Consider the following 25,989-nt stretch of genomic DNA (forward strand, 5'->3'; position numbering starts at 1 on the left):
CCCACACCATTACTTTGTGCCAAGACTAGTTATTTTCCCAAATGTAACAGTACCCTGACTCCACAACTGCTGAAGACATGATGCAGTCTCACATCTACTGTGTAGTCTACCATGATTAATTTTAGTTTACAGAAGTGGGTGGTAGAACAAAGGGAGAAGCAGCCATGGAAGCCAGGATCTATTCAAGTATGGGAGGATCAGCAGTACTCAAATGTAATAATGTCTCAGTGGGGAATATGGGAAAAAACGAAACATTAGAAATAGCACGTGTCGAGTCGTGCACACAGGATACTCCAAGCTGCAGAACAGCAGAGAGGGTTTGCTGCCCTGTGAATGTGGCAGAGGGAGACTCTGTTTCACCCTGTGGTTTTGGTTGAGCTTTTTATGAGTGCATGAGCAGTTCTGGGCATACAAACGCACCCCTTAAAGCTGCCATCCATCTGCATAAGCACATGGGCAACTTTAATACATGGATGCATAGATATAATAAACAGAGTTTTTTCCTAATGATTTTTCCATATGAAAAAAGCAGACCCTAATGCAGCATGCAGGCAGCAGAACGGATGGAGTATGCAGGAAGTGGCAGTGCCTGAAAAGATATATGGATATGTGTGTTTGTGTGAATTCCTACTCACATTAATTCATGCCCACAAAAGCTTAAGGGCTATAGAAGCCTGGAAGAGCAGATATGAAAAAACATTTTATACCTTATATCCATTATGTACTTTTGCTGTCAATTTGCATGCTGAGATCACTGCAGTAACGGGAAAACTTATGATGATATAAAAAGCTTCATTCTAATCCATTATCAATGTGTAGCTATATTAAAGAGAAATACCTCTGCAAATAAATTTCATAATTTAAAAAAAATGAAAAATGCGTATTTCTGGAATTTGTTTCAAAAAATCAGAGGGTTTTTTTTTAAATAAAAGCTGAAATTCCCCTTAATAAAAATTTCCGGTTTTGACAAGTTCAGTTGTAAAGAATGGGACATCTGGCAATCTTTGAAACTTCTAACACTTTATGTATGAGACAAAAAGCATTGCTGAAGACTGAATGTTTACCAGACCATTCTTTTTTGTCCATAAAATAGTTTTTTATCTGTGACCCAATTCATGTCTTTGAATGTGACAACTACAAACTCTAAATACAAGCTCTTCAGCATGGACTAGTTTTTAAACCTGTCTAAACCATCTAAAGCACACTTTTGGTGTGCTAAGGAAATGAATTAAAAAATACCCCAAAAATCAAAATGCAAATTATTGCTGGCTGTATATGCATAAGCTTCTCAGAAATTTAATAGGCTTTTCAAGTGCTCAAAAATACTTTCTTAAAAATACCTGTTGTTCATTGCTAGGTGTAGCTAACATAATTTAAGGCAGTTTCATGTATTTTAGCCTACACGCAATAAATTCTTACACTGAGACTTGTGTTTCCACAAGGCACCTCCCTGAAGCAAAATCAAAATCCTGCAAAAACTTCACTCCCTTTGATGGGAACAGACAGATGGGGAAAAACCCAACCCAAATTTAAGGGCTTTTGGAAGAAAGACAGACTCATCACAGGCATTAAACCGATCACTAGACTCAGACCATATTCTAAGTACCCAAATTTAGAGGTCTAAAAGGGGTGGGCACATCTGAGCAGCCAAAGAGCTCTGTACTCTTCAGACTTTCATGAGTTTAGGACTGGTGAATCACGGCTAGATTTCCTCATGAAGTCTCCTGCTGTGGCACAACTACAGCTGAAAAAGTTCAAGATGAAGAAAGCAGAATTAAGTCCTCAGTACTTCTAAATATAGCGAAGAATTTGAAATATGTCTTGATTTTTGGTGAGTTTTGCATTTGCCAGCTTAATAGAACAGAAATAGCAAAATAAAAAATATGAACTCTTACATTACAAGTACACCTTTTAGTAAGACATATTTGTGTACTGAAGGTTGTCAGGAGACAATCTCCCTCTGAAGAGCTGCTGTCCATCCCCAGTGAACACTGCAGTGAAACCTGGATGGCAGCAAGTGATGCAAACTTTGACTCATCATGTTTGCAAAAGGAAAATAGGGCTGTGGTGTGTGTTTTTGCAGGAACCAAAAAAAAAAAGAAAAAAGACACCATACAAGGACTGCTCTGTTCCCAGCCCAGGAGCTGCAGAGAGGTCAGGAGCGTGTAACCGAGGGCAGTGCTTCATCCAGGTACCACAAACCAGAAACTGGTTTCCACTGAGAAACCAGGACTTTATTTTGGCCCCAGTTCAAGCTAATGCAATGACAAATTCACAGAACAGCAAACTTCATCACAAAGTTCTTTTACAGTCAATATAGTATTCAATAACCAAGGTGCCCCAGACTCCTCTTTTGGAAAGCCAACCCACAAGAGCCAACAGCTGAAGCTGGCCCAACACACTGGGAACACCAGCTCTGAGTCCTATCCTGTCAGATTTTGCTAATTTTACTCTAGCTTCTGTTTACTTAAAGTTTTATTCTGCCATCTCATATGTAAAACAACATATATACAGATCCACATAAATCAGTGGGGCTAGCTGCCTGCTGAGGCATTCCCAAATAACTATTGATTTCCTATGGTGAGTTAAGGCACCATGAAAAATAAGCAGAAAGGGAAATAAAATCTGAAAACGTGCAATTCATACCACAGCAAACGCTGATCTAAAGGCTCAGGTTTTTTATTATCATGTGTGGTATAATGGCATAATATCCAACACAACTGCACTAGGTGATTGGTAACAAGCATGTTAAAAGGTCACAGATTAAGAGAGATTAATTTACCTCCATCTTGTGAGTTCATGATATTCAGAGCAAACAGCATTGCATTGGAGAATGTGGTAGCCTCTTCTTTGCTTGCAAAATTCAAGCCATAGACCTGCCGTGCGTCGCGCCATTGATGAAAGGTAGGTGTTGCTTGATTGTACTTCAGTCCTTTCACAATTGAGTAATTAATCACTACCTGTGATGTGAAACAGAGGGGTAAGGATTAACAACAGCTCTGTTGTCAGTGAGAAAAGATCCACCCAACCCTTGTGTGAAGGTTACCCAAATGGGTAGAGGCAGCTCCTATGGCAGCTCCTACACGGCTGCACGGTAAGGCAGTGCTTGTTTCGGTGACAGAAGACCCACATCTGGGGGTGAGATTTACAACAGTTCAGTTCAGCCTCGGGGACTTGCAAGCCAGTTTTGCAAAATCTATTACCTGCTCGTGTTTTCTACAGCACCTCCACAGGATGCAGCTGTGCAGATGCTGCAAACAGCTGTCAGGAGCCAGGGCCAGCAGCTGTTTCCATCTTTTGGAGGATGATCATGCACAATCGTCAGAAAAAGAGCCAGACAGAGCTCTTGGCACTAACCTTGCCCTATAGCACATAAAGGTTTGACTCATTGCACCAGTTCTGCTTTCCTCCTCTCACATGTCTGATCACCACCAGCTTCTTGTGTTTAGTTTTTTTCTTTAGAATCAGGGCAATGACAAACCCAGACAACCATTCCTCTCCCACCTTCTCCCCTGCTGTATGTGTGGTGTTTTCCAGGTAAGGGGTGACTGCAACAGAAGGCTGGGTTTTTTGAAATTTAATCTGCTAAATACAATGCCCTGTTTATCCTTGGGCAGGGCACTAGGACACCCAACTACACAGTAGAGCTGGGATCCAGACAGAAACCTCTACTGATAAAAGTGTAAGCTGCTCTAGCTAAGGGTGGAGAGGCAGGAGTGGCCACTGCACCACTGTACCACTTTGTACACAGAATTTATGTTAGAGGTGGATCCCACATACCAGAAAACCTACAATTTTTTTTTTTTGCAGTCTGACCAGCCTTTTGGAAAGTCTTCTCTTAACACTATGATTGAAACTAAAAAGCTTCAGTGTATTTAATTAGTCCAGCAATATTTTTCGTAAATGTCTGACAATTCTTAATTATACAGGTAGACTTTAAAAACTAAAGATTAATTTCTAAGATTAACAGCTCCTAGCTCTGAGTTTTGAATTTTCAGTGGATTGCTAGTTTAAACTGTCAGAGAAACTTTAGATGAGCACCTAATAAGGAACAAATTGTTTAACACACATTAGTATTTTTGAAGGATAACACTGTCTCATTGATACAGTTAACAGATGTCTTGTAACTTTACTATATTAATATACAAAAAATTATGGAAACCAGCAAAGAAGCCACTAGACCTCAAGATGATTACAGAAATACTGTATTTCTAGGATGCATTTACTTACAGAGCCAGCATTAGAGAGTGATGTAGAAGATAGTTTTTGAATCCTTGGTCTAGCTTTAGACACAAATATGATGGTCCAGCTGCTGCACTCAAACCAGTATCATTACTAAGGCTCCATGAAAATGCATTGAGAAGCAATCAGACCTACAGTGCTTTTTTTTGACACATTTAATTGAGAAATTCCTGACCTGTGAGCCAAAGGAAGATGCAGCCCTACACTGGATATGCAGGCTCCCAAGAATTAGTCCCCTCGAAATGGGAACTGCGTCACCAACATGCTGTGTGGGAAGTCACCCACACAAACCAGAATGAAGTGGAAACTGGTCACAGCAGAGGCATTGAACTTTCTCTTGATTCTGACAGCTTGGATAGCCTTTTCTCGTTGAAAAATTGTGACATCACCCCCATTCTTCTACTGAGCACTGGGAGAGCCTGTACCAATGTTGCTCACACTTAGTCTCTTGAGCATCAAGTAGACTCATGACTGGATTTCTAAACCCAGGTTTAACATGGACGAATTTTTCAGTCTTCCAACCACTTTTGAATAGACTAACCAAGGGAAGGCTTAGGCAGTATCTTTGAGGAAATGTTTAGGAAGATTGTGAGCTTCTACCAGGCTTTCAAAGTGAGTCTTTCTCACCTACTAACAGAAACCTCTGTTTCAAAGGACACCAGTATCAAAGCCCAAAGAGCACCAGAGGGTGCAGTGCAGCTGTATAGTGAAAGGCAGAAATTGTAAAAACCTATGCCAAAAATTGTTTCATGCAAGTCAGGTAAACTGTTCAAAACCTGCTTCAAATGAACTCCAAGGATCTGCATTGTTCTGAGGGTTAGATCCCCTTAATTGAATAAATACAGAATTTGAATGTTGACCTTCAGTAATCATCAGGATGCCCATACATGTAATACCTTGTCTTCAAACTCAAATCAGAGTTTACTGAGAAATGAATCACTGGGAAGTGAAACTTAAAATAGCCAGAGTTTCATTTTTATCTCCTTTGGCTGGTGTTTATAGAAAATGGAAAAAAAAAGAGGAGGGGATCTCCTGCTGTTGTTAAGAATGAGTGCACAAAGGTGTCTTGTACAGATGGTGTGGAGACTTTACAAGGCACATGATCATAATGAAGTGCTTCAGAGCAGTAATTAAAATAAAGAAGGTCTCCCTGTTTGAAGCCTAGGGGTTTTTTTTTACAGGTGTTTCTAAGGGATCTTTACTCTAAAACTTCGTATGTCAGTAAGAGAGCACATCTGCCAGGCTGAGCAGACCAAGAGTTCATCTTTTAATCTTCACTTACAGCCTACAATAGGTGAATTGGAGAAGCTGTCACTAGAAATCTTGAAGAAATAAATAATGGCAAACAGTTCTTCCTATAACTCCTCCCTTAGAATTTGACTTAAATGACATTTTATATGCCACTTTTTTTTCTTTTCAACCCTCTTTTAGTATTTTATATCCTGAAACAATGTCGTCTTAGTCAATGTAGTCTTACTCTTGTATTGTGTTGTATCTTACTGATATAAATGTCTGTGTTGTTTTGAAGCCTGTTAAATTCTGTATTTCAATGATCTTATATGGCAAGGAGTTCCACAGACCAGTCATGCATAGCATTATGTTGACATGTTTCAATGTTCCCATCACTGTGATGTTTAAAACAAAAAGATTTGCTTCACTTCTACCTCAGTACTCTCCTTCACCCTTTCACCTCAGTTTCAGGCGTAGGTAAAATTCCCTGGGACCGACGGGAATTTTACAATCTGTACAAAAACTCAAAACCAGGACGCCCTTCCTTTTGACTGCGGAGCTGTGAGCTGTCAGCAGTGACGATGGTGGTGGCTGATGGGACTCTCAGGAATGGGGCTAGAAGGGATGGAGTGGGCTTCAGGGCAACACCTGAGATGTGAACACAGCCAGGATCATGGGAAGAGTTCCCACAGAAGCCTCACCACCAATATTCTTGCTTATTGAACCAGGACAAGACAATTGTTTGTTTCTGCAGAGCATGAAATGGTTCAGCAGCTTTGGGCCCTGCCATGCTGCCAGCACTCAGGCTCATCTCTCAGGGAGCAATCACGACTGCTAGAACAGCAAGGATATAAAAACTCCTACAGCTGAGGTCAGATTCTTTACTTGTGTAGGCAGGCCCAAACCTGACAAACTTCTAATAAGTTACAATAGTGATTAATTGGTTCTTTCTTTTCAAATATTGTGGTTAGCTTATATAGCAAGAATCCCATCCTTGTTTCATTTTTGGCTTGGCTTCACATGTAAAATGTCTCACCTTCCCCAAGGCCCTGTTTCTACATTCACTTCTCAGCCACATGAACACACCAGCCCCTCAGGAGATGTGATTCACTTTTGAGTTGCACTCTCCTTCCTCCCTATTTGTTCAGCTCGTGCCTTTTGGTGATGAGATCATGCTGAACTGACATCACTTGATGTAAAGTCCTTATTTTAAACCTTCACTTGATCAGGACTCTGGAATAGGGAGCTACTGCTTTTTAGCTTTGTGAACTTCTTGCACAGTGACTGAAGTTCACACGTCACCTTTACAACAGGCCACGTAACAACAACAGCCAGCAAGTTGCAACATGGGTGTAAAAGGCGTGATTGCGACTGTCGTCTTCAAGAATCACAGAATCATAGAATTGCTCAGGTTGGAAAAGACCTCAGTGAACATCAAGTCCAAAATGAAGGCCTCAAGGAAACATCAAAGAGCTGAAGACATTAAGCGATCTGGCCCTAGCTTCAAACCAGTTCTGGCCCCTGTGGCGACTTCACAGCTTCAAGACTGCACCTGTGGTTTTCTGAAGGTTCCTGCTCAGGCCAGCACGAGGCTGTGCAAGGCTGCACCTTGCGCAGAGCAGAAAGGGGAGCTCAGGTACCGCTGGTCTGTAATGCGGTGAGCACCTCCCCAGACACACAGAGGGAATCAGATCTGGTGGCCACTTCCTGGGGGGAGAACGATGCTCCAGTTCTGCTGCTCTACAAACCATATTTGTCTGCGGTGAACTTTTCAGATGCTGTCAGTTAGAGAAGGAGATAAGGTGATAAAGGAGATAAGGTGAGCAGAACGAGAATACAGTTTAATAAGCTACAGCACATGTACCCAAAAAGGGACAGAAAACAGAAAGACAGACAGAGACAAGACAAGGAGTCTACAGAAGAAGATATGTGGAAAATGAAGAAGAGGATGAAAATTAAAAAGAGATCTTATTAGAGCTGTAATATAAACCAATGAAATTAAAAGGGAAATAGAATCAGGCAGGGATGAAGCCATGAAGATTACTGTAGTCTGTGCCTTGACAAACTTGTAAGACAAGTTTAAATTGTTCCTCCATGGTATTGCAGTATTACATATTCTAAACTAGTTTCTCAACTCTTCAAAAAACTGTGTAGCTTCATTAGCTTCATCCTATGCCAAATCACATTTTAGCTGAAGATTGGTCCTTTTCAGATAAATATGTCTTTTCTGGCAAATCAACAGCTTCGCTAAAGCCTCAATTTCAGTGAGATTTAACAGAACCTGAGAGCAAGCATGAAATGGCATGAACAGAGAATTATTTTAACTGAAATTCATTTCTATTCTCTTTAAATGCAAATACTTAGCAAGCCTAGCAAGCTTATGATTCCATGTGAGACTCATATAAAATATATTAAATTCTGAATCTTGAGACTTTCAGAGTGTTCCTTTGAATACTACTATGCTGTCTTGACTTTATTCATAATACTGGATTTTTGAAATCATGTTTAAGGGGAACGCTTTGTTTCAGGCAGTTTTAGGTGACTAAGGTAAGTGACTATACTTTCTGTTTATTTGAAAGAGGATTTTTAATCTTTAAACTCTAGAGAAATATATTCTTCTACCTTCTGAACTGAGATGATTTTTAGATAGCATGCAGCATCTTCATAAGTTGGAACAGCAAGCAAATAAAATATTACAGTTAACGCAAAGCATGTTCAAAGTGCAGCTTAGGATTTGACTTTTTAATATGTCTTACTCTTTAAACTGCATACTCTGATTAGGACAGACCTCTGGTACTTACTCTCCCTTACATATATACATATTGACTTTATGACTTTGCTTCTTTTACACCAGCTATTCGGTTCCATCTTAGATTGCAGTCACATGAAAATAATTTACATTCACCTGCTGGCCATGTAAAATATGTAACTTGCATGGCCTTGGACAGAGCAGTACTGGCTTTCATAAGTCACTAAGAAGACACTGTATTAAATTTATTTTTGAAAATATTGTCTATTTCTGAATGGTACTGCTTTCATATATTGCCTTTGCTCTACAGAAAAGAATAAAAACAGTTGCAAAACTTTGGGCAGATGTTTCAAAAGTGCACTGCAAGGAGCTGAAAACCAGTGTGCTCAAAACCCACCTATTTTTGTTCTGCTTTGCCTTTTTCAGAATGATGACTCTGTATAGGCATGGTGTAGCAAAGACATTATCACCTCCAGTAAGCAACCTGAGTAACTTTTCCAGTTATCCCAAGCATCTTTACAGCTGTCAGCATTTCCACAAGCAGATCAATCCATCCAACATTTGTGGCAGCTGAGAGGTGGTGGTGCCCTGGCTCCTGCTCTCTGAGTTGGCCTGACCTGGCTCAGCTTGTCTGGATTTGCCCTGCCCCTGCCAATGTCACACCAGCAGCAGTGCTCCCCTCACCTTCCCAGGGGGCAACACCACTCCTGAACCTATAGGCAACCACTGGCCCACTTCTTGATCCTTGTGCCACGCAGAGGGCTCAAGCTGAGCACAAGAGGTGGGCAGGCTGGGCTGCCACTGCCAACCAGCCTCATGCCAGCACACGGAGGGAGCCCTCAACTCTGAAATTCCTGCTCTAAACTGCAGGTACTGCACCACTACTCCACTCAAGTAAACTTTTGTTTGGGGTCCAATTGTGACACTCGGTTGGGGAGCTCTGATGGCACGTGCTGCCCAGCACACCTCAAACCAGGCTGCCGGAGCCGCCTGAGCCATGGCAGCCCTGGGCTGAGCATCGTGCTTTGGTGGCCAACGGGGTCTGATCCCAGTTCTGATAATCTAAATCCCATATTATTCCTTTAATACCCAAGGAGGTCCTGCAAAATTAGTCTGCTGTAAATCAGATCACAGTGTGCACCTAGGATTTTAAAGTGCATTACAAGAAACTAATTGCTTATCACAGCAATGTAACAGCCACTCTTTGTGGGACAGCAGTGCAGAACAATTGATTTTTATTTCTATTTTTAATATAGTACTAAAAACTAGTAAAAAGGAATTTGGGAGGAGCTGAGAGCAAAACCTGCAGAGTGAGTAAGATTCATTTGACAAGAAAAAATTGGAGGGGGAAGAAATAACATTTAAATCTTTTTTTCAAATAAGCAGTAATAATTTATGATATATTGTGTGTGCAAAAAATTATACAAAAGCTGAATCACTGGAGTATAAACAGACTTGTAGGCACCTTGCAGGGAGCAGGAAATGTTGCATTAGGTATAGAACTGAGGTTACTAAATGAGATCAAAGGTTAATTTACAGGAAACTTGATATAGTTACTCACTTGTTGATCCTGCAGTTTAACTCCAACTACCCTGAAGGTGTTTGTGGCCGTGTTGTGGTATATGTTGATTCTGCTGAATCCCTGCTGTCCAGGCTTGATTGGCACCCATTTCTTACTCGTATCGTCATAGACCATAACTGAAGCTCGGGCTTGGCAAATACTCTGTTCACTGGGGAGAAAAACAAAAAATCAGGAAAGAAAAGAGTGAATTTGCTGCTTATTGCTTATTACTTAAAACTTCTAAAGGAAAAAAAAAAAACAACAGAAACTATCAGTACTTTCAACATGTGTTTTATAAGAGATCTGCTAATCCTTTGAATGGGATCTGTTAAATTAAAGCTGACATGTTATGTGTTCACATACTTTAAAAACCTCCTGTATGCTGCTGTTTTGAACCAATAATCTATTTTATATAAAACATTAAACCCTGAGAAATAACCTGCATTAACATAAACATTATGAAAACTGTCCAAGAGCATGAATGCTCTATTTATTTTATGTATCTATTGGCAAGCGAAGCCTTTTACATTTGCATGAAAACCTACCAATATTTTATAGCTTGATGACAAAACAAACGTGACACCCACAGCTGAGTGATACATTCAAAACTGGAAGCAAGCAGACCTTGAACCAAAAGCCATGTTAGGTAAACTGAAGAAATCAATTAAGTTAATCCAGCTGACGCCTAATACCCAGACCCACTGACGCACTTTAAAGTCCCAGAATACACGGAGCAAAACACACGGGAACGCTTTTTTCCTTCGTCCTAGTACCAAAGAAAGTGGGGAAGGGGAATCCAGAAACCTGGATGCATGCCAGCATTGAAGTATTTAACCATTATTTTGTATAGTGTAAATAACTATTTTTCTCCTTTACAGTCACAGAAATTCCTTAATACATTACCTCTTGTTTATTAGTCATATCCTGACTAATAAACATATAGAGAATCACAATAAAGCACACCCTTCAAGGGCAATAAATGCCACTGGCAAATGCTGGCAAATGCTGTGACATGTCTATCCAGGTCAGAATTTCAGTTCCACTCTCCTGACTTCCCAGCCAGTTTTCTTATATCAGAGGAAACACAAGTTGAAGAAAAAAATGAATCCTGCAAATTTTGGAGATTTGAGATTTTTAAATGTAACAGGGATTTTCAACAAGCAAATAATGCACCTTATGATGCATTTATGATTCAGTTAGTGCATCTAAATGAAACAGTTGAGACCAATCCTGCAAAAACTTTAAGTTCATGACTGTCCTGTTAACATTAGACCTATATATAGGTATATATACCTCCCTTCCTCAGCCCAAGCCATTTTAAATAATTTTTGACAATGCAATAGCAAGTGGTTAATCCGCTTTGCACACAAATCCTTTTCCTCCCTCATTGTTTGGGTTTGCCTGCACACACACACACACACACACACACACACATACACACACACACACATACAAAAAGGAGAAGCTCCTGGGTGATGCCAAACCATGTTGCTGCACTGCCACTACGCCAAATTACACCACTTGTAAATTTTACCAACTGCTGCACACCCAAACCTGCCTGACCCCATCACTATCATCATTTTAATGAAAGGGAGCACGTTACTTCAAGTATTAAGAGGATCTTGGTTGATTACAGCAGTAATTTTCAATCTTTTCTGATTTGTGGGTCTCAAAAAGATTTCCAAGGCAGATGTATCCCCCATGGTACACTAAAGCCCTACTGACTCTGGCTTGTTTTGTCAATCACTTTGCATAGCCTCCAGGTAGCCCACAGACCTCCTCCAGGCTGTGAGTAAGAGCCTGGAAAGTCCTCACAGCATTTATAGAGGGTTCAGTGATGCCAGCAGAAATCTCTATAATGAACAAGGTAAGAAAATTCAGAAAAAAATGTATTTTTATTACGTATCATAGAAACAGCTAAATTCTGTTACCAGAGCAATATATTCAGATCAGAAGGAGAAAACATAATTTTATTTATATTGTTCAGAATTCATAAAATCCAACTCATCCACCAACTGCTATTGCTTTGTGAGATACCTGGAGAACAGCTGTGCCACTGCTGATGTACTTACCCAGCAAACACCTCTCCCTCCTGTTTTTTAAGGTAAGCTAATGTCTTGTGGCAGCTCCTCCGTATCTGACACGAGCAGCTGAGGGATTTGAGCTCCTTCCAGCCTGCCTAATCCTCCAACTGCTGCAGGAGCTGCAGCCTGGCAGCAGTGGCAGCATTGCCTGCATCCTCCAGACCCGCTGGGGGACACTCAGTCTGCCTTGGATTCACAGATGGGGAGAATGGGAGAGAAATATACCAGCAAACAGCAGGTACACTGGATTGCCCTTGTCATATGGAAGTGGAAAGGCTAAAAATAATCCCTTGTGCTGTCTCATAGATGAATGGTGGCCACCTGCCTTTGCTAGCAGGTGTCTTGTGCCACCTCCAGCTCCAGAGGTGGGGGGAGCATCAGCTGCCCAGGGCACAGCAATGCCCTGCCAAGGGCTCCAGGAAAATGTTGTTCCTGGGAGAATCACACTCAGCCAGTGTGACACCACATCCTTCTCCTCAAGCCTTGCCAAGCACTACAAGCCCTGCTGTACACTAAAGCAAGCAAGAGCATATCACTGGCTTCATCAGAGCAAGCCTGAAACCCAATACTATCTCCATTTCAGATGAATTTTGGAATCCACGATTACCATGAGCTGCTAAATCAATCAAAATTAATTAAATTAGCCTTACTTACAACAAAGAGACTACATCTAACCATCAGACGTGAGTGCCTTAACACAGCATTACTCACAAGGCCATATCCAGATCCCAGGTACAGCAACTTGCCTTCAGGCTTTGCTGCCACCAAAATCAGCAGCAAAGGACCTGCTGCTGCCCTGTGGCTGAAACACAGATGCAGACCTCAGGAGCAGTGTTTGATGCATGACAACCAATTGTTACTGTGACATAGAGCTACAACACATCAAGCTCGATCCCTGCTCTCCTGCACTCAATGGAAGTTTTTCATCATTCATTTAAATGGAAACAGGATTGAGCCTGTTATCTGGCCTCCAGTGAAATAACAGAAAGGAACATAAAACAGCACACCAGGGGAATCCTTTCCTGCAAAGCACTTCATCAATCTTTCAACATCCAAAATGCCTCCAGGGACCCATTGCTAGCTTGCTGTCTCCCCCTAAATGGAGTGAGACAACTCCAAGAGCTTAGTAACTCTTTATCCTGAAGACTTTCTGCTCTTCCTATGCATAAAAGGCACAACTGTCCCACTGCTGCTTTAAGAGGCTTCTGTGAAAACAGCCCAGAAAATGTTCCCTTTATAAAGCTCACTGAGAATCTCTGCATTACTCTCTGTACATTTTTTTAAACACAAATCAAGCACCAGTGGTTTCATGAAGGTCTAGCAAAATTTTTGGTGATTCTTAGGACCATACATCACTCATACTTATGTTAACTACATGTGACAGGTAATAAATGTGCTTAGGAACACAATTCTGAGTAGCCACATTCCTTCTTCATGATAAGAGTTTGTTATTTATTAGTATTCACATGCAAAATTATGCTTGCACACTTCTAGAACTTGCTTTATTTTCCTAGTACACAAAAGTTACTGAAAATTTCGTATTTGATGGAGGTCCATCAAATTTCACACACATCAAATATTAGGAATTCTCCTACTGATATTTTATTTTACATTAACATGCAGTCAGACTCATCCACCTGAGTTCTGACCATAGGTAATTATGTATAAAAATATATGAAAATTGAATAATAGAGAGGTCTTAATTACAGAATTATTCAGGTTTGTGCACAACATCTACTCCAATTTGCTACATTTTACTGTAGGGCAAATTGTAAGACATCTTAATTAAATGTAGAGGGGAGGGAGTTCTTCCTAGGAACCCCAAATCCTAATATTCACCCCTGTTTATTCTGAAAGCATTACATCTGTGGGATGGCAAACCTCTGCACTAGTACCATTTGTTTGCCTGAAGTTAAAGAAAGTCTGCTTAGTTTTGTCTCCAGGTGATATCTGAAATTGAGTGTTCGTATTTGAGATTTATAGAACATTGTTTCAATACAACAAAACTGTAAATTAAGAAAAAAAGTTTGTGTAATACTGTTTGTTTCATTCTGTGTGACACATTTTGACCCACTCTCATCCATCTCTTTTGTGTAAGATTCATCTTCAAAAATCAGCAGATTGGTTAAATTGGATTGAACCCTTCTTGAAAGGGTCAGCATTGACCTTCCTTGCCCAACCCTGGTGAGAGTGGGCAGCCACTTCAAGCCAGGGCTGCAGGGAAGGTGCCTTTGTCCTGGAATAACACTCCTCTCCTCTTCCATCTGTCCAGAACCTGAAAAACACAGTCCTTTCTTCCTGGCTTCTAATAAGCATACAATTACCAAGATCTATAGCCAAAAAAGAGCCACAAGTGGAATAGATAACACCAGGAATCTTGGGAAAATACCTGTATTTTTTGTGAATTATCACATGACAATGAGGTGGCTTGACATGACCTAGCCCAGTGGGTTATCCAAATATACAAGCAAAAAGCTCAGGCTGGAACCACAAAAGACCTGTCACAGAGAATAAACAGGAAAAAGAGAGCAAACCATAATGTTTGGAGGAGAGTCTGGCTCTGAAGGGTCCCTAAGGCTTTTCCCTTTCATTCCAGACTAAGGAAAAGTCAAGTGGCCAAGCTGCACTGTGCTCCTTCACTGACCTGTTTACTCTACTTACACCGTTATCCTCTTATGAATAAAACTTTTGCAGAGCTTGGTACTGAGTGACTGAGCCACTTCTGACCAGCAGCCCCGTGCAGAGCCTGCCACGGCACAGGGTTATCCCAGTCCTACCCTAGACCCCCCTGTCCAGCACCAAACCACACAGAGGTCACACCTCTGGGGTAATGGGAGAGGTTTAAAATACTTTCTCCTAGAGCCAGGTCAAGATCATACAGCTTTTGGAGGGTCACCAAATCATGCTCACAGAAGGTGTAACAAATATCCACGACCAGCTAACTTTGGGACCAAACACCCAGTTCTGTGGGCTTTACTCCAGCATGCCAGGTGGACCTGGATACTTCCACTATCTTTCATATTTTCAGTCACAATTGTGTCCTTGGGACAGACACTCCCTTAGCATAAGCTTTTTCCCTCTGAAAGCTCCCTGATAGAAATCAAGATCTCATACTTTGAACCTATTACAATTCTACCTTGTATCAAGCTGCTCATGATTCTTTAACCTTCAAAGATGCTCTTTTCTTGTATTCATAGAAAAGGCAAATAGCTATTTATACAAACATTTACCTTATTTTTCATTTCCAGCTCCCAAACATCCCCCTCAATATTTATATTATTAATAATTAAAGTCATTTTAGACTGATCTAATCACTTTTATTGGTGTGAGAAAATGTTGATATTAGTTAGCCCTAGGCTTGCCTTACTTGAGAATGAAACCTCAGCCCAGAGAATGTGGGAGATAATGCACAAGTAATTTAGCACATCTTACTCTACTTGTGCACTCAGTCTGCCACAGGAAGTCACATTTGTGTGGTTAAACGTGACATGCAAGAAATTGCTGATGCTGATTTAAGAAGCTGACAGAATACTCTCAATGTCAGCTTAAACAGCTAATGTACATCCAAAATCCTGTATATGGAGATGTGTGATCTGTGCAGTACAGATCTCTGTTAACCTCAGAATTAGCAAGCGACAAGTCATGTTCCTGCACCATTTCAAAGTGTACTTCAAACACTAATATACTAATTTTCTAAACATTTTTAAAGCTTTCACTTTAATAAATATAATAATTACTGGGATACAGGGAAAGTGTTCCAGTAGTAAGCTGAAACAATGGACATTTCTCTCTGACCACTGGATTTACAGAACAAAAAACCTGAGACACCCTCTGAACACAAGACAGTCAGGTCATTTGGGCTTACATAGAGACCATAGCTGAGATCTGAGCTCATTACAGATAAAGGCTCTCCAGCCTTCCCACCAGAGATTCACCACCAGCTCTGTTCATGACCCCACTTCTTCTTTGGAGCCTCATTTCTCCAGCACAATTTCAGTCACTGTGACTCTTGGGACCCCCTGTTTCAAAGTCTACTTCCCTCTACAAGCAAAGTTGCAGCACAGCCAGTGTCACCATCGTTCACCTTTGTCCCAGAGCCCTGAAGAACTTCCTCAAGCAATGCAGCAAGACCTCATAGCAAAACCACAGCATTTAGCCCTTGATCACACCAAAGGGCAGCCTCATGGGGGCTTTATATCCAGAAAGGCACTTTTACTCCTCAGTGAGTATATAAAATAGTGCTTGACTATTTTATAGCAGATATTTAAATAGTAGTAGTCACACTCTCATATATATATATATATAATATGGAGGTGCCACAATGGCTACCTTCAGTTGTTTTCTGAGCTCCATTTCCTGGAATTCCCTGAAAAACCAACCCATGGACCCAGTGGTCAGAAGTTCTCAATTTGGACTTGCTCCTGGTTGCCTGTCTGTGCAGAGGGACCTGCCCAACGGTGTTGTCCTTACTCCAGCCAGCCTGAAGTGAAGCCAAATTCCCAGAGAAGCTGCTATTTTTTGGTCCTCTGCTCAGGCTTGCACATTCACCTTGTAGATCTTTTGGTGCTGGAGTTTGTCTGCACTGCAAGTGGGAGATGAGCCTTTTGCACTGAGCATCTGCTGAAGGTGCCTGGCCATCACCTTTCTCCACTGTTAAACTCTTGCATCTAAACAGTTTAATATTAAATAATTACAGGAAAATAGTAAATATATGAAGCCTCCTTCGTAAGTGCTCCCAAAAGGACTGACGCTGTTAAATAAAGTCATGACACACCTGCAAGATAAATACATATTTTACAGAGCAGGAAATGGAAATACTTGTACTTACAGGGTGATTAAGAGTAAGATGAACACCAGTTCACCTCCATAAAGAAGAAAATTCAAATGTTACTTTCTGTTAGAAGTGAGACATTAATTTTGAATTCTCCCATACTACATTGGCATACCCAGTAGGAACTGCCTTGTCCAGTATCTGCTGCAGATACCCACAGCAGACATATCAGCTAGAAACCAGAGAAGAGACAGTTTATGAGGCACCCAGGTTGCACACTAAGCCAGGACTTTGGCAGATGAGTTGCTAAATTTGGGAACACACACACAGTCCTGGCATGACCAGAGAAACTTGCATAACCTTCTGTCACCCCTCAATGCTCTTGAGCATGGGAAAAGTGAGTAGAAATACAAAAAAAGATACAGTATGCAAAACATGACTGCAGAGGAACAGATACTTCACCTGGGTCTGACTATCAGCCCAGAACAGCTCAGTCCTCAGCACTGCCAGCCAAGGTCTGTGAGAGCCCTGACCTCACGGTGTCCGCCACGGCACTTAAATAGCACATCTGCCAATCAGTGCAGATTTGGGGCCAGCAGAGAGGCCACAGATTGATGCCCTCATAAGCCAGCACATCTGCTTAGTTTATGTTGCTGAGATTTTTAAACCATGCAGTGTTGTTAATTTTAACCCGTCCCTCTTCTGGTAGGTTTTGCAAACTGAAGCATAAGAATTCAAATGACTCTAAGGGGAACTCCAGTTATCAGCATCTCAACTCAGCACGTTAAGAAATGCTTAAAGAGATCTGCTTTGCAAAAGGCACTTCACTGAGGAAGTGGTGTGATTAAGCAAAGTGCCATTGCTGCCAGGCCATGCTCCAGGAAACTTTTCTTTCCAAGTTCCAACAACTGACTGCTAATGGAGTCTCCTAATGGGGGAACTTCACTGCTCCATTAATACTTTGAATCATGTAAAATTTCTTTCTGTGAAGTGGGGCTCACTTCCAGATTTTACACACCACCTTGAAGATACACTTTGGGAGTTGCTAAAAGTAAATATCAAGTAAATGTTTAGAAGTTCCTAAAAATTAGTCAAGTAAATGGTGGAAAAACACCAGGAACTCAAATAGACAAAAACAGTAAAAAAGCAATTCAACTGGATCAGGTTGCTATTAATATAAACTACTTCCCTTCCCCCTTAAATTACAGAAATAAAAGCAAGAAGTACCTAATCTTGTAAAATATGAATTATGCAAAACCTGAAACTGAATTGTCAAGTGAAAATACATGACCAAGGGCTCTCACTCATGGGCCAACTATATCTGTATTTCAGGAGAAGGACACCTTAAAAAAAGGCTTTGAAAGATCATAATCATAACTAATGACCAGGAAAGGCAGACTCGAAAGTGAATAGAGGAAATCAACATAAAGATCTTTCATTAAAGCTGGCATCACTTTGCCTTGGTTTCCCTTCAATCCCAGCAGAAATGTAAATAAACCTGTGACAATTCCCCTCGAGCTGATGGAGGCAGATCAGGAGTGAAGAAACACTTGCTTCATCAAGTCAGCTTCTCCCTCACTACCAGGGGATGCATATTAATGTAGCATTGCCATAAAAGCTTAATTACAATTTTATACAAATTATAAATTATCCTATCAGGCTATAACCAAAACACAAACCTTCTGTGTTTATCACAATACGTGCTCTCCTTCACATCCAGTCACATTAATTCTGGTCAACAAATTCCCAGCCAACAAGCACAGTCCCCAGATACTTACGTGCCTGCCATGGAGGAGGACCTGGTCAGGCAGTCCCACAGAGGTACACGCTCAAAGCCGGCACGTGTGCTCAAATCCAAATAGTCTATTTCACCTGAGCAGAAGACAAATTTGGCAGGGAGACAAGCCAAGAGTCTCTATGAAAACTTATAACCAAAACAGGAAAGGGAAGTGCTATTGAGAGAGCAGGAGGGCAGGAAGTAACACTTATACAGCAGGGGCGGGGAAGGGACTTTAAAGAAGAAATGTATTATTTCTTATAGCTGCTATACTAAGCAAAAGTACAAACAATATAGATTAAGATTATATGTGCTGCTGTTGCCTCATTGGAGGCATGGATATTAAAAACTTTCCACGCATTTTCTCAAGGAACAGGTTCACTGTCCAAGAAAAAGCAAAAGCAAATAAAGCTCAGACACAGGAAAAAAAAAAATTGCTGTTCTTCATTTATCGCACGGGCGTTTACACAACGCAGAACCAAACCCAGGGGCCCTGGTGGCACCGAGGGCCCTGCGCCGCCTGGCAGCCAACCTGGCATCCTGTTGAGGTCCAGCTCCAGCCCAAAACTTTAACTGGCACAGCACAGTGCAAATTTTATCTCTCTCACCTACTTAGATGCCTTTCGCACAGCTGCTCAACCTGACCTGGAGCAGAGGACCCAGGGTGCAGATACCAGGTAACTTCCCAAAGCACCCCACAAACTGCAGAGCTTCTCAGCTCTTGAAGAACCGCTGGAAACACAGTCAGAAGCCATGATTTTACCATGGAGGCACACAGACTTTCTCTGGGAGTCAGCATCAGAGGGTCTGAAGTCTCCGTTAATGAGAGCAAAGCCTGCAGAGCCCTGAGGAGACCAGCCCTCAGGAGATCACACGACTCCTGACATCCTTGCAGTGCTTTCAGAGTGCAACATACCTTTGTAAAACCTTAGATCTCTCTTTAATACAGCAAAAAGAGATGTGTAAGAAATAGGCTGGATTTGGCAAGGCACACCAGCTACACAAATGCTCCAGTGCAGTTTCTGCTGGGGAGCAAGGGCTGCAAATGCTGCTCCACCTAAGCAGGGGAGCAGAGTGCTTTTCACCTTCACTGCTTTTCCTGTTACAAGAGATTACTTTCCTGGTCCAACTGAAAGACCTACAGAAACTACTGCTGAAATGGCACCTAGTGAAAACATGGGTGTCAAAATCTGGCTGCTCTCACAGCTGGTAGTACATTGCCTGTTCAGCTGCTGCTTCTGGTTCCTCTGCAGAACATCTCTGCATGACTGAAGAGTTTCAGTTTTCTGATGGGGGGAATTTAAAAGCCAACAAGAATTAAAGTTCTCACTGACATTTAAGCATTTTTTCTGTAGTGCTTTTGTTTTTCTCTCTTCTTATTTTTTTCTGTTTAATGAAGTATTTTATTATCACTTGGGATTTCAATTTGGCTGCATTTTCCTGACACTACATCCTTCTGCTTTGAGATCTGTGTGGATGTTGGGCACTACCTTGTTTTATTCAAAAAATCCTGCTTTTCATGAATTTAAAAATTTTCAAGTGGCAGTTCCTCTGTATAGCTCACACATTGCTTAGACCATAATTGTAGAGTTAGTCAGTGCAAATAGTACTTTACTGCAAGTATTAGAACAGGACATAACCTGAAAAATACATCTCCAAGTAAGTACGGACACAAATCATTAATGGTCCAGATCAGCCATGCTGGCTCCACTGTTCTGGGCAGAAGGATGCAGGAAGGTGAACTAGGCAAAGATCTGAGCAGCCTTTTTATTTCTCTGATGTGTCTGAAATAGATATGGTCACTGATTTGGGGGGAACGGAGACAGCGCTTATGATGTAGAATAGTTTTCCTGTTAAACCAAGCAGATATTACTCTCCTTACACACAAATGTCAGCTGCAATAATATCAGCTAGAAAACTCCGGTTTTAAAGATCTGGTTCTCTTGAACAAACACCTTTGAGCACACCTGGAAACTCCCAACCATCCCCCTCCTGCTAGCACCATGCATGCTGAAAGTACAGCAAAGAGCAGGTCACTACTGAAACATCCAATGTCACCCTAGGAAATAGTGACAGTGAGTAGGACAAAGCCCAGGGCTGCCTTTCTATGCCCCTGTCATAAGCCAAATTAATTTCACTAAGCACCACAGCATACATTCCAGCAGAAGTGCCTCTAATCACCTCTTTGCATTGCTAAAATGCCTCCATGGCCCTGGACTAGAAAGGGAGCACTTAGAAGGACACAGCAGTCTGTGACAAATGACACATAAGACCGAGTAGCTGACTTCTATCCAGTCCTTACAAAGAACCATATGCTGGATAAACAGATTATTTCAGTCATGTGTTGAGATCTGTGTGAGCAGATCAGGATTCCTAAACACAGAAGCGAGGCTTTAGTTGCAATTAAGTGAATATTCCCATAGGTTTGCAAGCAGCACGTCTGCTGGCCGTGTACTTGGCTTTCATGTTCCAAAGACTCCCAAGTCTTGTATTTGCTTTCTTTTGGAGAGTTTCATTACCAGATGAATCATGATTTGTATAAGACAATAATGTTATGTATTTTTAACCCTTAGAGCTATAGGTGAGTGCCTCAGCCTCAAAATTACTCATCTCCAAATACAAAATCCAGGCTGTTTTTAAGAATGAAGTGAAGCACTGTAGAATGTGTTGCTTATACTATTTAAAAAATAAGAATCACAATCATAATATAAAACTGTACCCACCTAAGAGTTATTTGAAGGTAGACATGATTAAAATATTTTTTTTCTTAATAAGCATGTTTCAGACCTTCCAAATAACTATTTATACTTATATATCTGCTGGATTTAGTTCTGTGTTATCCTCAAAAGGCAACGTGTTATATTGCACAAATTTCAAGATTTGCATATGGCAAGTCTTTCATTTAACAATTTCACGATTAAGAAATCTGGAAGTTCCCACTGAAATGGTGCACTCAAATTTCATAAACTACAAGATGGTTTCATGAATATATGTACAAATGATATGCAACAGCATATAAATTTCTCATTTATATATTCAGATTTGTAAATCTAATTTCACAGCTGTTAATAGTATTTGAATGTAAGACATTTCCTCATACACTGAGATTTGCAACTGTTAAACATGCTGATGAGGCAAAAAAAATTTCCTTGTCCTTAGAAAGTTTAACCCTGTATGTTAATATATGCTCTTGCTCTCTCAAATCACTTTTTGCCATGCTCCCCACTCATGTGAAAAGAGCAAGAGAGAAACCAGACAGGAGAGTAAAATACACTTATTTACTATTAGAAGAGTTAAAAATGTGCAGTGAGGTGAGATGCCAGCTACCTTCAACAGCAAAACAATTGATCCTGCACTGAGCATATTTTACAATTTAGTCTTTTTGGGCATATTAATTTAGGATACAATCCCATCACTGCTGAGGTCCAAGGAAGTCTTTCCATGGACTTAAGAGGGACTAGATTTAGCCCTTTGTATAGATCCATTCAAGTACCAATAAATAAACATATGGCAGGAAAAACAAATCTTTTAAAGGCCACAAGTTATGCAGAATTTGGGAAGCCCTATTTTTTCCTTCTAGGAAGCCCCTGGCTCTTAAGTCTTGCAATGCCCTCTGCTCAGATGATTTCATCTCACTCTCACTCCAAGAGGGAACAGCCAGGACTCACCTGCTTCCAGGGGGATGTTTTGGCTCATGCAAACAGCTTAGGTATTGCCTTAAGGAAATAACTGTATTGCAAAGAATTAACTCCATGGCTGCCTTCAATTTTCCTCTCTATAAACTGTGATGAGCAGTGGGCAGTAAGCCCAGACCCCACGGTAAGCAGCATGGAACAAGTTATAGACCATATGGAGAGAAATAAACTGCCACTTCATACACAGGGTATCTATAATGCTTTTTTGCTTGAGTCAGCTAATTGCACATCCGCAAATCAGCACATTTAGAACAAATGGAGCATTATGATATCATGGGAAATCTATTTAATATGATCAAAGTCTGCCAGGAAAAGTTCCCCTGAAATTATGAAAGTACTTAAGAGTCCTAAGTGCCGGGGACATTTTACAGTCCTTATTAAACAAACATTTTCACATTGTTTCATGGCAGCTGGTGGCACCAAGGGCTGTATCTTCTAAGGCTCCATATCAGCAGTCTCACTGCAGCCACCAGCATGGGCACCTCCCTGCTGCGGGCAGAAGGCACCTCTGTACTATAGTTAGAACCAGCCCCAACACCCAGACCTGCTCCAGCAGCAGGCAAAGAACAGCCACTGTTCCAAGCAGTACCTCAGGCTTACCATTTCCTTTCTTTTCCAGAAGCTGAGATTCACAGTGTTGCAAACCCCCTTCTGTACTGGCGATTTTAAGGGGTGTACTTAGCTTTTCCACATAACATTTTTTTTATGTTAAAGTTTAGCATAAACTTTATCTTGATCTAAAGAGCCATTAGAGATGGTCTGAGTGTAAATATAAACTTACTTGGGGTATCAGCTGAAAAACATTCTCATATTTATGTCACCAAGCATATGCTATTCCCCAACATTGCTCCACAGCTGATGTATTTTCACCTTCAGCTTGCATTTTTCCTTAAACTTTAGTAAACATGATGAGTGGTTTTAGCAGCTGTTGGCAGTGGTCCTTTCAACTGCCTACATTACTTTTTTGTAGGTCTTGATTTATGGGGTGCTCATGTAAATTTCTGGGGTTTGTATTTGAAACAAGAAATACCAACTTCACAATAGTCCCAAAGGAAGACTAGGAGCTTCTCACTCAAAACTAGCACTACCTCAATTCTGGTACTTACCTTAGCTATTTAATGCTATCCACCATTAAGAAATGCAATTCAAGCATCATGTTTTACTGAACAGATAAGATACTTGTATCATGAGACACCCCTATCACATGTTGTTGGCACCATAAGCCCGTGGAAGGGTTTCTGTCACAAGCCTTTCAGAGGCACATGGGTGGGTGAGGTACAGCCCACCAGGTGTGAACATAAGGAGAGGTTTTCTGATGTAAGGGATGCTGGAGTAAAGAAAAAGCATGTAAACACAGTTTAAGAGACTGGAGGGGAAGCAGCTGACCAAAAACTGACCAGAAATCCCACATAACTGTGTTTCTATCACTTGCAGTTCTCTAAAGGCACATGCCTGTCTGATCTTAAGGTCATATAATTTGATATTTATTGAGAAAGCACTTTTCAAGACAGCAACCCCATCCCTAAAAAGTTAGGGCTCAAAGTGAAGGTTGTGCAGGCTCTAGAAGGCTAGGTTCACACCAAGATGAAGAATGCCTGGCCTTGTTTCTAGCCTTGTTTCTGATATTTATGTTTCTTGGAATAGGACAGGCTGGAAATAATAGCTGACTTATAGGCACAGGGAAACTTCAACTTGCAGAAGGATCCCTGAAGGTGGAATGGGTACAGTCAGCAGTTTTTCATGTCAACTCATCACACCTTTCACTGCCATGTAACACAACGAGGTGCACACATGCAGGGAAGCTCTCTTCTTTAACAACAGTAAAGCATCCACATTCCTTCCACATTTTTTCATGTCTTTAGAATAATCCCTTATAGCATTTAACAGGATACTGAGGTAGTTTTGCATTAATCAATACTTGCTTCAGCCTTGCTGAAGTTGGTGGCAAAATTCCTATTAGCAATTAGACATTCTGGCTGCAGCAGAAACTTATCTTTTATATCATCTGTGTCATCAGTTAGGCAGTAGAACAAGGTAAAAATTATCCTGGCAGCCCCTTCTTTTCCCCCTTTTCCCTCCTTTGATTATTTATTAGCAAAGATTTTTCCCATTGCCTGGCAGATAAAAAGATTTTCTGAGTGCCAAAACTGAAACAGGATCCCTGAGCACATTTGTGCACCAGACTTGTTTGTGCACAATGTTTGCCAAATAATGGCAAAAGTATTCTTGCTTTACCATGTTTTTTATCCTTTTTCTCCTAGCAACCTTCCCCCCTTATCTTGTCCAAAATTATTTTCTTGACTGTGTTATGTCCTCTGTGACTTTCCCATCACTTTGCAGGGACACCACAAAGTGCCACTTCTCAGGAGTTGGGCATCTACTAAACATGTGCAAGTTGGCAGCGAATTGCTGCTCAACCTGACTGTGTCCTGCCTTTACCTCACCCAGGACACCAGATTGAATCCCTCTCCTCTCCATCCACTTGGTAAGTGTCATAAACCAGTGAGTTTCATTCCTCTGTCCAACTAGGCTGACACTTCTGAATCTGCTGGTCAGCTACTGGAAAGGTGGTAGAGAGAAGGAAGAGGATGGGCAGACAGAGAGTTGAAGCAACTGCATAAACCCTATTTTTTTAGAAGAGCAAACCAAAGACAGGTTGGTAGGGAGGGGTCTCCCAAAGAATCGTTGCTCACCTCCACTAGTACCCTCACCAGTTTGTCCATCTGATGACCACCAAACCCTCCACAATGGCATGCACAGTTCCTTTCAAAATCAGCATTAGAATTACAGACTTTTTCCAAAAGTGCAACTTTCTAGTCACCTGGCATTTTTTTTCACTTCTAAAACATGCATGGTTTTGTCAGCACTTCAGACTTGGCAAAAGATAACCTTTCCATCCAAAGCTTAACATAAAAGTTTAGCCCTTGAGCCATTACACAGAGTGGGAGTACTCAACAGCCTCTGTCTGTATCAAGACATGCTTTTCATAATAATACCCTGGGTTTATTGTAACAGGACTGAAATCTTTAAAACTGTCCTTTTGCATTACTGATGCAATGTTTTGGGGAAAAAATTAAAAAGATAAATTAAAATCACTCACAAGTCAACAAATTACAGAAAGGTCAGGTAAGAGAAAGGATACAGAGAATGGGGAAAGTTTCAGTAGTAACTCAGCTCGCCATTCCTTCCAATGGCTTTCTGAACCTTCCACAGCTCCACCATCTCCCAAGATCACAAATTCAGGACTGAGGTAAGTTCGTGGAGGATTTCTAGGGAGTTAGATAACACCTGCAGTGCATCTTCCATTGGGCCAGTGTTAAGGCAGCCCAGCCTCAGCAGCAGTGCTAACAACCACAGCCAAGTGGGATCAAAAGGCAAATTCAAGTGCATCAACCATTATTTCTCAGCCCCAACAAGAATATGGAAAGCAGCATTCAAAGACACATTATGATTAAATTTTTAATTAAAAAAATACAAAACAGCACAAGAGTTTTGGAAGATTTAATAAATTCCCATAGCCTTGGATGTCTTGCCCTACATCACGCCCTGGCTTCTCTGTAGGCCCCAAAGGGCTCATCAAAATCAGGACCGATACAGAGCCCTTCAGTCAGTTCACAGCAAGATCCCTCACAGTGAACTTTATAACTGGTGTGTTATCAGCTGAGCAATGTTGCAGTATTATTTGGTCTGCTGAAACCAACTCCCCAAAGTGCAAACAGAATAGAACCCAGGCAAAGCTCTCAATTGTCTCTTTGCCATGAACCTTTCTTCTTCAATATTTCTGCTTTTGTTGCCTGTCTCATCTCTTTCTGCTTAGGCTAACTGGCTTCTAACACCAAGATCATGGTCCTTATTCACTTGATAATACAACCACAGCTGG

The 25,989-nt window shown here is 41.1% G+C and overlaps 1 protein-coding gene across 5 annotated transcripts in view; it reads right to left on the bottom strand.

The window, feature by feature from the left end:
- EVL (Enah/Vasp-like) overlaps positions 1 to 25,989 on the bottom strand; it is a 117,508-nt gene that overhangs the window by 57,882 nt on the left and 33,637 nt on the right. For 4 of the 5 annotated variants that reach the window (XM_053946635.1, XM_053946636.1, XM_053946633.1 and 1 more), the window contains exons 2-4: positions 18,416 to 18,509; positions 9,783 to 9,951; positions 2,783 to 2,960 (exon numbers count right to left, since the gene is read on the bottom strand). In XM_053946635.1, the coding sequence (XP_053802610.1) occupies positions 2,783 to 2,960; positions 9,783 to 9,951; positions 18,416 to 18,509 (441 nt within the window). The remainder of the gene's footprint in view (positions 1 to 2,782; positions 2,961 to 9,782; positions 9,952 to 18,415; positions 18,510 to 25,989) is intronic. The other variant, XM_053946637.1, reaches the window with a different exon arrangement.

The sequence above is a fragment of the Vidua chalybeata genome, chromosome 6, assembly GCF_026979565.1.
Source record: "Vidua chalybeata isolate OUT-0048 chromosome 6, bVidCha1 merged haplotype, whole genome shotgun sequence".
In the NCBI taxonomy this organism is placed as follows: domain Eukaryota; kingdom Metazoa; phylum Chordata; class Aves; order Passeriformes; family Viduidae; genus Vidua; species Vidua chalybeata.